Genomic DNA, 13789 nt, shown 5'->3' with positions numbered 1-13789 from the left:
GTATTTTGAGAGAGGGCATATATTGATGCGGACTATCTTAAATGTATAAATGGCCAGTCCACAAAGAAAAGTCTCCTATATATTTTATTTAAAGAAAAAACATCTGAACATTTTATATAGCTTTTTTTAATCAAGAAGTTAATTCAATTTTGGCAAACTTTTTAAAAGCATCTGTTAGATGCAAGGGACATTGGTAATTCTAAGGATATGAGGACTAAAAAAGAAAGTAGTCCCTACTCTCAAGAAGCTTATCCTGTCCTGGGTGGAGTTAACAAGTATATAATAAATACAAATTGATTTTAAGCAGAAGAGAGCCCTAACAACTCAGGGAGTCAGAAGATGTGTCAAAGAACAAGCACCCAAGTTGAGCCTTGAAGGAAGAAAGTGTAGCTAAAATGCACTTATTTTTCTAATTGTTCTCATTCATGTAAATTATATAGTATAATGGAATATATTTATACCATTGGTAAATTGAGACTGCAATTAGATTTATGCCCCAAGTCTTTGAACACTAAGCACAAGTCTCCCTATAATCTAGGAAAAATACTTGATATATTAACACATTATACTTATTGTATATTTTATTTGTCTGAATATGGAAGATATTGATTATGTCTGCACAATGCCAAACATTCTGATGAAAAAATTAATTCAGTTATGTATGTGTTTGACACCATAACTAAAATATCTGGATGACAAATGAATTCCTCCTTTTGCATCTATGTATTGCCATTTTTATCTCAAATAAGGCTGGGAAAACGCTGAGAAGTACTATAGTTCAGGGCTGCATTGATGTTTTAAAAATAATTCCTCATTAAGTTTAGAATCTAAAATAAGGGGAAAATTAAATTATCACTGACTCCCATTGAACTATATAGTTATGAATCTTATTAACTATGTAAAAAGAAACTCATTTACCTTATCAACTAAGTCAGAGTTTTTGAAAGAGCACAGACAGTGTGACTCTGTCACTGAATCCAGAATTATTTGGTGTTTTGATCATGGCTCCATCATTTGTGTTTGATAAAGTTGCTTCCTGATATGTGGGGCTGTTTTCTTAATGACCTCACCAACTTGTAAGGAGCACCTAATATAAATATGAAATGGCACTTAAATAATTAACAATAATATCTTCTTTCAGGTAAATTTATACCATTCATGGAAACAAGCTTTTTAATTACAAGGTCCTTAATAAAACTTAAGCAAACTGTGGTTAAATATACTCATATAGTCTGGTTATTTGATTGGCATATTTCTTTAAGTTATACTTCATAGTTTTTATTGAAAAGACATTAAAAAAGAGTGTTATGGTGCAGGAATTAGCACTCTTTTAATGTGATTTCAGTGTGGTAAGTTAAGCCATTGATTCTCACAAACTAAAGGAAGAGGGAGCTGTTGACTTGAGTACTTTTGGATAGAGTGTGATGCCATGCGAACTTTCCCAAGGTTAGGAGTAAATAGTCCATAGCTCACTCAGTCTTTAGGAGATGAAGCTGTAGGAACCAGACTTTTCATTAGCAATGCCAAAGTCAGCATGTTCGATCCCAAACTGATTTCCATTTTCCTTTAACCTATTCTTCTTGCCTTTTGTCTTAAGACAAAAGTATATTTACAATATACTTTAACAATTGTGAAGTGCTTTGTGTATGTTGTTTTATTTGAGTCTTACAACAATCCTCTAAGGCAAGATGCCACCATTTACCCAGTTTTTTATGTTCAGCTTTTAGTATTTTTTTCAACTCTCTCCCACACTTGACATATCTAATCGTACTAAATCCTATCAGTTCTGTCTCCATGATATAACTTGCCATTTGTCTGTTTCTGTTCACACAGCCATCACCTAATGAAATCCCTAATTGCCACCCCACCTGGAGAGTTGCAATAGCTTTCCATCATGTCTCACCTTTACTGTCTGCCATCTCCAGACCATCCTTCTCACCACTGCCAGACTAGTTTTACTTAGGCTATAAAGTTGGTCATGTTATTTGTCTCATCAGAACCTTCATTGACTCCTTATTACCTATTGACTCAGGTTCCAACTCTTGTCTAGCATTTAAGGCCTTCCCTAATCTGGCACTGCTCTGCTTTTCTATCCCTATCTAGTACCGCTCTTCCTCCACATACTCTATACTCCAGCCAAACTGAACTACGTGAAACCCCTGCTCCTATTTCCCATACATTCAGCATAGTACCATGGAAAGAACACTGGCTGTAGAGTGAGGGAACCTGGGATAAAATCTTAGCTCTGCTTCTTACTACATGTGTGACCTTCTACAAGTCATTGAACTTCCGTGGACATCAATTTTCTCACCCTGAAAATGAAGAGTTTGACTAGAATGATGTCTGATTTCCATTTCAGCTTTAAATCTGCTAACCTCTGTCATCCACTTTGTTTTTGATTATGTTGTTTCTATACCTAGAGTACCCCCTCACCCCACCCCTGTACCTCTCCATCTGTTGAATTCTTATGTATCCTTTATAGGCTTTCTCCTTCAACTTCTACCTGCTCTAGGAAGCAGGCTTCACAAATTTCTTCTTCTGCTCCGCATTTTGGGAGAGACCCTTCAACCCACGATCTCACATAGCACTTGGTTTGAACTTTGATTATGAATTTATATATTATTTTGTATTAGAGTCATTTGTGTTAAATACTTCAGTTAGACATTAAGTTCCATGAGATCAGGGACCACATCTTCTGAACTTTATGCCCGTTACTGATTTGGGATGTAAAATCAATGCTTATGGAATTGAACTGAATTGTACTCTTCCAGTTGCAGCACTCTATCAGACTAATCATGTCGTGGAATGGAAAGAACAGATCGGATAACTTGGATTCTAGTACCAATTCTGCCATTAACTCATGGTGTGATATTGGATTGGGAATGTACCCTTACTGGGCCTTGATTTTCTTATCTATAAAATAAACAAATGGATCTTACATGACTTCTAAAATCTCTCCCACTTCTAAAATGTTATTAACACAATTTGTGAACATGATGACATAATTAAGATGCCAGATAGCATCATTTAAAAAAAAAATTATACCACTGAACAAACTAATCCATTTCAGTAAAATTGTAGTTGGAATGTTGTTCCTTAGGCACTCAGTATCTTTGTTCTATTTTTCTAATATATAAAATACCTGTGGAGAGATGAGAAGGAAGTAGAAGTTGTTAGCAAAGCATTTGGAAGTTTATTTAAAAGATGCTTACACAATGATACTTGTGTGTTTACTAGGTTGGTCACATAAAGGATCATTATTTTTTCTGAGGTGAATTAGTGATATTGGAAATACTTTTTCATTCTACTGCTCAATATTAATTAAAGTTACTACACAATATTAGAGCCTATTCCTTATGAATTGTTTAATAGTGTCTGCCTGCTGTTAATGAAGATCTCGTTTTAGGAACAGCAAGATTCATGGTTGTTTATGTAACAATTTGTTAGTCTGACAGTCAATAAAAATGAGAAATTACCTCCTTGGTATTTCTTAGTTGTCTTCTCCCACAAGCAGTGAATACATAAATCATAGTTATGTGAATTTGACAGCTTTAATTGTTTAGCACTGACATGCTTTTGTCAAGTGGGGGCATCATTGGTCTTTCTTAACTAGGCTGCATGGCAAGAGTGATTTGCTTTCCAAACCAAGTAATGAAGGACATTAGGATAAGTGACTTTGTCTTTTTTTCACCTTATTTTGGAGAGTCTCTGTTCTCAATCTGAATTTTGCCATAGCGCACATTTATACTGATTTTCTTTTGAATTAAGAGCAAGATTTAAAATACTGAAAACTTTAGTGGTTTTCTTCAGTCTTGAATGTCTACCCTTAAAATAACTTATCCATGACATTTTAAATTGGAAGAATCCTTTTTTTGGGTGTGAAACAGTACATTTTTGTTGCACTCAAAAATGGCTCGTTTAAGATTAAAAATGTAGAATAAGCATCTTTATTATATGGTCCAGGTTTATTTTTACTTTGTAAGTATGTTATTAATATAAGTTAATTAATTTGTCAGTAAATATTATAAAGAAAAAGATATTCTCAGTATATACTTAACTAGTTACTGGTGTAAATCAAATATTCATTTATTTTTATTTGAATATTCACTTTCCACCTAAGTGAAATTTGTTTTCTCATAGATAATCTGAAGAAACTGGTAGACTGGAAAAAATAATTATATGCTGTAGCTAATAACAGTTCACTGTTGCTAATAAATCTAAATTTATTGCCCTCATTATTGTTTGAATATGATTATAATAGTGATAATCTTCATTTAGAACGTATATAAGATCAGTATATTGAAATATTTCACTGGTTAAACTTTGACCTCTCCACTGTAGTAGTAGCTCATGACTTAGGCTATGTAGTAAACTTTGATTGGCTGTACTTTTGATCTACTCAGAAAAGAATTGATAGGAATATTTTTTCGTGAATGCATGTTGGAAATCTTTCTAAGGGTGTGGAAGGAGCAGAGAACTATGCAGTAGAAATACTTTAAGTGTTTAAGTACTTTAACACAGTGTTTCTATCATTAAAGTTCTTGGCCTGTTCTCATATATAAGTTTAGAATTCTGTGGATCTACATACTCTAAAGACAAATGCCTAGGGCCAAAAGTGGAGATAATAACTTGAGATTTGTGTGCCTCTCTTGCAGTTTACAGTCATAAATTGACAGCTCTGAAGGACTGAAACTCACATCAAAGGATGCAGATCATCTAGTTAGGTCAATTATTGTTAATTTTCATCCTCCATTAAATTCTTTTAATGTTTTCCTCTTTACCTTTTCTTCTAGCCAAGCCCCATACCAAGTCCTGTTTTGGGGAGAAAGCCAAATGCTAGTCAGTCACTGCTTGTATGGTGCAAAGAAGTTACAAAAAACTATAGGGGAGTGAAAATCACCAATTTTACTACATCCTGGAGAAATGGCTTATCTTTTTGTGCAATATTACACCACTTTAGACCAGATCTGATGTAAGTAAACACATTTTACTTTTCCAGTCAAATCCTTTACCTGTGCTAGAAATAAGAAAATAACAATATTGAAACCACTACTTGACATGTCCTGAAATGCTTAACTATAAATTACTTTGAGCATTTCGTGTACTTTGAGGAAACAGATTTATGCCAAACCTTGAAATCCCTTTTTTACCTTTCCTAAAAACAATCTTTTCTCTACTTTAAAAATGATATATTTCTTTTTCTTAATCTTATAAAAGAACAGACTTCAAGATGATTATGAAAATTGTGTTAGTTTTGAAATGAGATGAGACAAATAAGCCCGTAGCTTATACATTGACAACAAGGGATTACCTCATGGTGAATTTGGTTGCAAGGCTGGTCTCTAGTCTCCTGCACTAACTTTTTTTTTTTAGATGGAAAGCTTAAGGCAATGAAACGAGTATTTACTGTTTATTTATTTGGTTTATTTATTTTCTGCAATATTAGTTTTGTTGATAGAATTGCTATGAAATTGCTAGTTACTCTAGGATATCATTGTATATCAGATGTTTAGATCTGATGTGTTTTAAAACTACCTCATTTATCAAATACTATACATACCCACTGTGCCATTTTCTCCCTCAGTGACTACAAGTCCTTGAATCCTCAAGATATTAAAGAGAACAACAAAAAGGTAAGACCTAATAGGAAAGGAAGGGGAAAAAAGATATATCTTCAATTTTGACTTCACTGCAGGTTTTTATTAATTTTGGGAGAGTGAGGCAGTCTTGTAAGGTCGTAACTGTAGTTTGCAGAAGCTATTCAGCCTCCCGCGGTTCAAATCGGACATAGTATTGACTCTGCTTTGTCATGTTCTTTAACATTCACAAGAAGTTCCAGGTTACCTTTAGAGTTATTTTTTTGTATGGCCTATATTAATAGCTGAAAAGAAGGGGGAAAATGGCTGGTGGAGCTTTTCACGACTCTTTTTCCTCTTCCAGTCTAATTTATTTTTAACTATTTTTTAGAATTGTACCAAAAATTGCATGTTTATACTTCTGATGACTTTACCAGACTACCAGGTTGCTTAGGATAAATGTGTTGATGTTAATGCAACAAGTGCTTAAAATTTTAAAGATTAAGAACTTTGATTCCCACTAGAAACATAATTAATGAAAACTAATGTGGGCCCAAACCAAGGCTTTTAATTCTCTTTTGAATCAGGTAATTTAAAACCCAAGTAATATAAAGAGAATCCTGACACAGATTCATTTAGCTAAAATAAGTTTAAGCCCAAATATTTTTTCCCTGTTATGTTTCTCTCCCTCTCCCCCCAAGAAAAGCTTATGCAGCAATTAAAAATCTCATTTTTCCTTGAAAATCCCTGATTCCCTCACAGGGTATATTGACAACTAACTCATTTTCTACACAATTAATAATGGGAAATCATTGTAATATGCTTTTTATTAGTTGGCATTCTGTAAAATAGGTTATCTGTAAATTATTTAAGTTTTCAGAAGCAACACACACCAAAGTTAAAAAGCTTTCTTTTTTCATAATTTCTGCCAAATTTGGTCTTTGGGTCATACATACAAGCATTTTTTGCATTGTTCTGTTGAGTAAATAGCAAGCCTTTTTCTGGCTTTCATGGAAACTGCAAAGCTAAATAATTGTAAAAATGTACATATTGTCATTTTATAAGGGGTTTTTTTTAACTTTCAGCTTGAAATTTTGAAAGCATATTATTATGTTTCCTGTATCATTTTTTACAAATATGTGAATAATCCTGCCAGCTCTTAAGTCATTGAGACAACCCACTATTTTGTATTTCTTTTTCAAATTTTGAAGCCATTAATGTTGATAATACTTCAGATTTGCATTCGGACTACACATATTATATTGTTCTATTAAAAATATTCTGTCCATTAGATTAGCTTTGGCTGAAAAATGCAGTTCTAGGGTGAATTTCATTTCATACTCTTCACTTCTAGTCAAAAATACTTATCATTCACTAAGTAACTATTACTGTTTTTTAATTTTTTTTTCTTTCATCATCTTAAGTCCTTGCCTGACAGCTACATTTAAGTAGCTCAGTTGCTTCCTTCAGATTTGTTTCCTGGCTTCACACAGTTCTGCCTGATAACCCCATTTGCCCTAGATGGAAATGAATGCAGGAGAGGGAGCAGCAATGCCTGTGTATAAGTTCCATGTGGATGCATACACATTTGACAGTGACTCCTCCTAACCAATTAAACTAACATCTAGCAATGAATAAGACAATTTTCTTTGGGAGAACTCCTTTTTCCTCTGCACCTAGGCCACTACAAAAGACAGTGGATAATTGACTATAACAGCAAACATTAACCTCTGAAAATACACCTTTAAATAAATGTTTTGACCTTACTTGTTAAAAGTATGATTTGTTTTTAAACAGTTTGCACTACAATTAGTGTTCATAATTACATTTTAAAATGAACTGTTACCAGAATTAAAACTTAAGAAGTTTCCTCACAAGGAAGCTAATCATTTTCCCAGATCTGGAAGAAGTAGAAAAGTTATTTACCTGTGACATCTGATCCTGACCAATATGTCAGTGTGTTAGATAATTGGGAAATGTTTAGAATACTGCCTGTGGTGCTTTTGCTGATGGCCTGCGGTTGATGGCTGTCAATCGTGTTGTCAGGAAACTGGAGGAAGAAAAATTCTTTAATTTTCCTAAAACAAGTAAAATAACAAACAAGTCTATACTTGCACTCCAACTGAGCCATACACCTTAACTAAATATTTTTAGTCATCTATGTATATTATGAAAGATAGTGCTGTGAAAATTGGAGATGTTTTAATATCACAATTTGTTTTCCATTTCATTCTTCCTTTCTCCTCCTAAAAATTTATAAAACTGCAGGAGGAGTATGAGGAAAGGATTAAATCCAAAGGTAGAAGTGTATTTTAACATGTAAGTGCAAAAGACTATTTTCTTCCTGGTGTTAAATCAATTTCTAACTTATTGTTTCGAAGAAAAATTTTGAGTTGATTTTTAAAACCAGAATATGATGAGAATATTTTTATAACCAAAATTATGACATGTAGAACTAGAAAATTTTTTCTTGTCCTCACTAAAAGGGTATCTAAACCCTTAGCCATTCCCTACAGGGCTTCTGGCAGCACAATAGTGTTTTCAAGGGTTAGTTCAGGATAGTAATAATTATTTGTAAATTGAGAAACAGCTTTGATTCTTCAAAACTCGAAAAACCTGATGCACTGCAGTCATTTAAGGGCTAGCAAAAATAATACAATGCAGCCACACATTCTCAACTTTGTCATAGGACTCAAAACATTTCACTTTTTTTTAGTGCTGATGAAGGAAAATTACATTCTTCTCAATTGTAAAGTTGTAGTTAATTGGGTGTTTAAGAAAATGTTTGCAAGTTTAAAAAGCATTTGTTCCTGCTTTATATCAGGTGGTTGAGGTGTAGTTCTTTTTGGTTATCTGCTTCTGTTTTTTCACCAGCACAAATCACTGCAATTACACGGCCAGTGGAAGAGAAGTCAATCAGGCATGATAAAGCCCAAGATAGATTAGTGTGGTGTCTTTATTTCTTACTTTCTTATCTTAAAAGCCCATCCTTAGATACCTTTATGTTCTAACTCACTTATATTTGCTTGTTTTCTATATCATTCTATATTTTATTCATTCAAGATATCCCCAATAAAGGTGGGCATATGCTTTTATCACATTCTTTGCTTTTTTTTTTTTTTAATTCTAGTTTCACATCCAACATTACCATAAATAACATGAAAAGTATCTTAAAATAAAGGCTATCTAAGTAAATTTTATATTCTTTCCTACATGGAAAGTAGACCTATTCCTAAAGGAAAAAGTAAATTTGATACTTGGGAAAGATGGGAAAAGATCATTTGCATTTTAAGAATGTTTTTAACAACAATGTGTAATTTTAAAAATCAAATTATAATGTTTCTCATTTTTTTAGTTCCAGCTAAATTTTGAATTGCAGTATTTGACATTTGAGTGAACTCTATAATATAACTTTGTTTGCTTACTTTGAAGGCATACGATGGATTTGCAAGCATAGGAATTTCCCGGCTATTGGAACCTTCTGATATGGTTTTGTTAGCAATTCCTGACAAACTGACTGTTATGACTTATCTTTATCAAATAAGGGCCCATTTCAGTGGTCAAGAATTAAATGTTGTTCAGATAGAAGAGAATAGCAGTAAAAGCACATATAAAGTGGGAAACTATGAAACTGATACAAACAGTTCTATTGATCAGGAAAAGTTCTATGCAGAACTTAATGATTTGAACCGGGACCCTGAATTCCAGCAACCTAGCAGTGGAGCAGTAGACTTCATATCTCAGGATGATTCTGTATTTGTAAATGATAGTGGTGTTGGAGAGTCTGAGAGTGAGCATCAGACCCCTGATGATCATCTAAGTCCGAGCACAGTTTCCCCTTACTGTCGAAGGACTAAAAGTGACACAGAGCCACAAAAGCACCAACCAAGCTCGGGAAGGACTTCAGGATATGAGGAGGCTGGAATATATACCCATACAGATTCTACACAAGCACAGATTTTGTTGAGCAAGAAGAAATTGCTAAAAGTTGACACTTTAGAATTGAGTGACTTAACATATATCAGTGATAAAAAAAAAGATTCATCTCCACCCTTTGCTTGTGAGGAACTTGACAGGCAAAGGCATCATTCTCTAGAAGTTACTGGTAGTAATCTGGAAGAAGGAAAGTTGGTATCTTCTGACTCCTCAGAGAACAAGAGAGTGGAACCTGAGTCTCCTGTAAAAAAATCAAGTTTATCTCCTACTTCTAAACTTGGATACTCCTACAACAGGGATGTAGACCTTGCGAAGAAAAAACGTGCTACTCTGAGACACACAGAGTCTGATTCTGATACAGATAAAACAGTTTTAAATCATTCAGACCTTTCTGCAAAAACAGCTCAGGTAAGACAATTGACTCAACATGCATCTTTAGTTACTAGTCAGTTATGACCCTTGGCTTCACACAGCATGTTTGTACTGCGTTATTGTAGGCAGGGACTGTTTTTCATTTTTTCTTAATAAACCCACCGCCTTCCACACAATAGGTGATTAATAAAGGTTTGTTATTACAAATGGTTATAGGTGGAGTATGTTATGATTGTCATAATGGGCATTTTTGAAGTGATGAATGTTTATCATGTTCTTCTGTTTTCTACAACTGCTAATATGTGAAAACCAGAAACATAGGCAGAAGCTCCTCTTAGGACATATCCTGTTCTCTCCAGCTAAAGTTAGTAATAATATTTTACAATGTTATTAGAAGAACCTCTCTAGAGTAAAGGCCTAAGTTGTTGAACCTTTAAATACTACTAGTTAGTTGCTATGGAAAGCAAGAGTATTTTGTGTCCTATAAATGCATAAGAATAGCCTGAGAATATTTTTTTTTCCTTCTAATAAGAAGGCTGTCTTGAACATGTTTTTCTTTTCTTTCTTTTTTTCATTACCAACTAAAACTGATTTTTCTCTTTAAAGTGTTTTCCCTTTATTTTTCATTTGTTTTGCTCAGGTATTTCCTGCCCCTGTGTTTTATTCATAGTTAAAACAAATCATAACATTTTTTCAGAGTTTGCCTTGTCTGATGTATAGACAGTCTTGACCTGATTGCTGATTACTTGGCAATCACTGACCAGCCCATTAACAGCTTTCAGTATATTTGACTTTGAACTAAACCATTTCCTGACAAATCAACAGCCACAGCAACATAATACAGTTTTGGAAGCCGAGAGTGCCAACATAGTACCTTACCCAAAGTAGTAACTCAGTTATATTTGTTCATTGATTTATTGCAAAATCATTAATGAATATGTTTAAGTACTGTTCAAGTGATAGTCATACACATTTGTTTTTTTGTTGATGCCTTTTTGTTATTGTACCACAGTCATTTCCCATCATATACCCCCCACCACTACCATTGAACCCTCTCTTTGAACAAATAAAGACAGTTAAGTAAAAACAGACACAGTGACCACATCTGACAACATATGCAACATTCAATTCTCATAGTCATCCATCTTTTTATACCTCTCTAAAAAGGGAGGTATATTTTGCCCTCTCTCTTCCACAACCAAGATTGCCCATTAATCTGAGTTTCAGTGCCTGTATTTTTTCATTTATGTTATTGTAGTCATTTTATACTATATCTTGGTCTACTTTCTTCATGGTGTATCACTTCTTATGTTTCTCAGAATTCCTCATATCCGTTTCTTGTGGCACAGCAATATTCTATTACATTCATATACCACAATTTTGTTCAGCTACTCTCCCAATAAAGTGCTACCGTGAATATTTCCTTATATGTCCAGTAATGGGTCAAATGATATGAAGTACTTAATGACATTCTCATGTAAATCCAAATTGTTTTGCTAAACAGTTGGACAGATTGCTAGCTCCACCAACACTGTCGGTGTTGCTATCTTCCCACAACTTTATCTAACGTTGACTATGAAAAGAGTGTCTTAAGGCAGGCTTCAACATTATAGTCATCTAGAGTGCTTGGTGACAGCTAGCAATGGAGTATTTGAACAAAGCAGTGGACTAGAAGTAGTAAACCTGAGTTCTTTTCTGCATTTACCACTAGTTGTAGAACCTTTGGCAAGTATCTTGACTTAAGCATCATTTTCCCTATCTGTAAATAAAAGATCTTTTCCAACCCTACTCACTCTGGTGATTAAGATAACTCATAGTCTGCATCTCATTTAGCTCAGGATGTGTTAATGTATTGGCTAGGAATTGACAATGTAAATTTCTAGTTATTTCAGTCTTTGGAATGATAAAGAGGATTCATTATCTAGAAAGCTATAATATGGTTGCCTCATAAACATCATGGGTTTATGATCTATAGTCTAAAGATCTCAATCAAAAATGATTCAGGTTTACCCTACTTTGTACAAATTTGTCACTATAAATACACAACCACTATTTAGGAAAAAAAAAAAAAACAACAATTTACAACATGACCATATAATCAATGAGGCCCAAATCAAGGTCCAGAGAACATAAATGTCTTGTCTGAGGTTACCTTTGGATAGACCCTAGGAAGAATCTGAGCCAACTTCAATATTTCACAAGTGAAGAGACTAGGACACAGAGCAATCATGACATGCCCAAGTTCACACAGCTGAAGGAAGAGGTGGGGTTAGAACTTAGTTTCTTTTTTTCTTTTGAAGTTCCTTCCATTATTCTACATTGTACTTTGATCTGCTTATTAAAAAATTTGATAACATGGTTAAAAGATCTACAACAAATCAATATGTAGTCATTTTAATTACGCATATGGACATAAACTAAGTTATCATGGCTAACTGCTGTTTCTCAAATTCATCTCTCTTAGGCTATGGATTTTTGAATAATCTTAAATATGTGATGCAGTTTTATTTAAGAAAAGTTAAAGTTAAGATATTAACTATCATGTCTGAGGACAAAGGAGAAAATATAGACAATGAAATAGGAAGATTTGAAAATTCAGAGTGGTAAAATAGAAAGATAAAAAACAAAGTCAAAGACTGCCATCCCTTTTTAGGCAATTATTCTAATAAACTAAATAAAATTCGTATTTATACTTGTTTGTATAACCTTCCCCTTTGCTTTCTATGATACTTGTACCTAAAACTTGCACTACACAGTGAAAGAAAAAATATGTGTAGTGGATATGAGATTAGCCATAACCACAAACTGTCATGTAGCTGTTCGATATGTTGGGAAGGAAAAAAAGGAATTTATAGAAGGAACAAAAACGTACCCTACTTAAATTGGCATGTATGCTGTTGTTTAGAACTGTTGTTTAGAACTTTTAAAAATCTTTTAAAACTATTATACTGTAACTAACTAAATAAAAAAGAATGTTAAAAAAAAGTAACTGCAGGAAAAGAAAATACTAAACAAATTTTTAAAAGAATGTTTAAAATATTTTAAACATTTTATTTCCTTTTCAATCTTGTATATTTCATTTTATGCATTTAAAAATGTTATTCTGGGGGCACCTAGGTGGTGCAGTGAGTAGAACACCAGCCCTGGAGTCAGGAGGACCTGAGTTCAAATCCGGTCTCAGACACTTGACACATGTACTAGTTGTGTGACCTTGGGCAAGTCACTTAACCCCAATTGCCCTGTCCCCCCCCCAAAAAAACAAAAATGTTATTCTGTGAAGGGTTTCATAAACTTCCCTGAACTGCAAGAGGGATCCATGAGAAAAAAAAAAAAAGGTTAAGAATCCCTGATTTAGAGCTACTGTTGAATAACATTTCTTTTTGGCAGTTTGTTCCCAAAGTTCTTCAAAATACATAGTACAGAATAAACACTTCATGTTTTTCAGTAGCTCAACCAGAAGAAAAGTTGTAATTCTGATAGGGTTTGTTTCATTTCAGGGAAGATAAAATGTAGAGAAAGCCAAACTTCCAAAATATGATTGTTTTTCATTGACTCAAAACATGTGATTTAGACTTATTGTTAAGTGTGAAGAATTTAAGCAAATTTTACCAGAATGAATGCACTTAAAATGTTTCAATCCTTTTTAAACTCCAGATGATGTTGATTTTTACTATACTAAAAATGAAATGGTTGCTAAGTAAAGGAAGTCTTTGGTCACCATTCACAGATATTACTGAAAAATATATGTTCTACATAAAGTATAAATATAAAAGAGATAGTAGTCATTCTATAAAACTCTAGGGCCTAAAAATTGTATTTAAATGTTTTTCATTGTTAGAACATGCTACTGTTAGAAAACATGAACAGGAGAAACAACAGACTTATAGACACTATATACTCTTTTG

At 33.5% G+C, this 13789-nt stretch overlaps 1 protein-coding gene across 10 annotated transcripts in view; it reads left to right on the top strand.

The window, feature by feature from the left end:
- Positions 1-13789, top strand: part of EHBP1 (EH domain binding protein 1) — a 433107-nt gene that overhangs the window by 293593 nt on the left and 125725 nt on the right. For all 10 annotated transcript variants that reach the window (XM_036752173.1, XM_036752175.1, XM_036752180.1 and 7 more), the window contains 3 exons: positions 4794-4972; positions 5585-5633; positions 9009-9920. In XM_036752173.1, coding sequence (XP_036608068.1) covers positions 4794-4972; positions 5585-5633; positions 9009-9920 — 1140 coding nt within the window. The remainder of the gene's footprint in view (positions 1-4793; positions 4973-5584; positions 5634-9008; positions 9921-13789) is intronic.

This window comes from Trichosurus vulpecula, chromosome 3 (assembly GCF_011100635.1).
Source record: "Trichosurus vulpecula isolate mTriVul1 chromosome 3, mTriVul1.pri, whole genome shotgun sequence".
NCBI classification, from domain to species: domain Eukaryota; kingdom Metazoa; phylum Chordata; class Mammalia; order Diprotodontia; family Phalangeridae; genus Trichosurus; species Trichosurus vulpecula.
The sequence above is the reverse complement of the archived record's forward strand: the minus strand, read 5'-3'. Positions and strand labels throughout refer to the sequence as shown.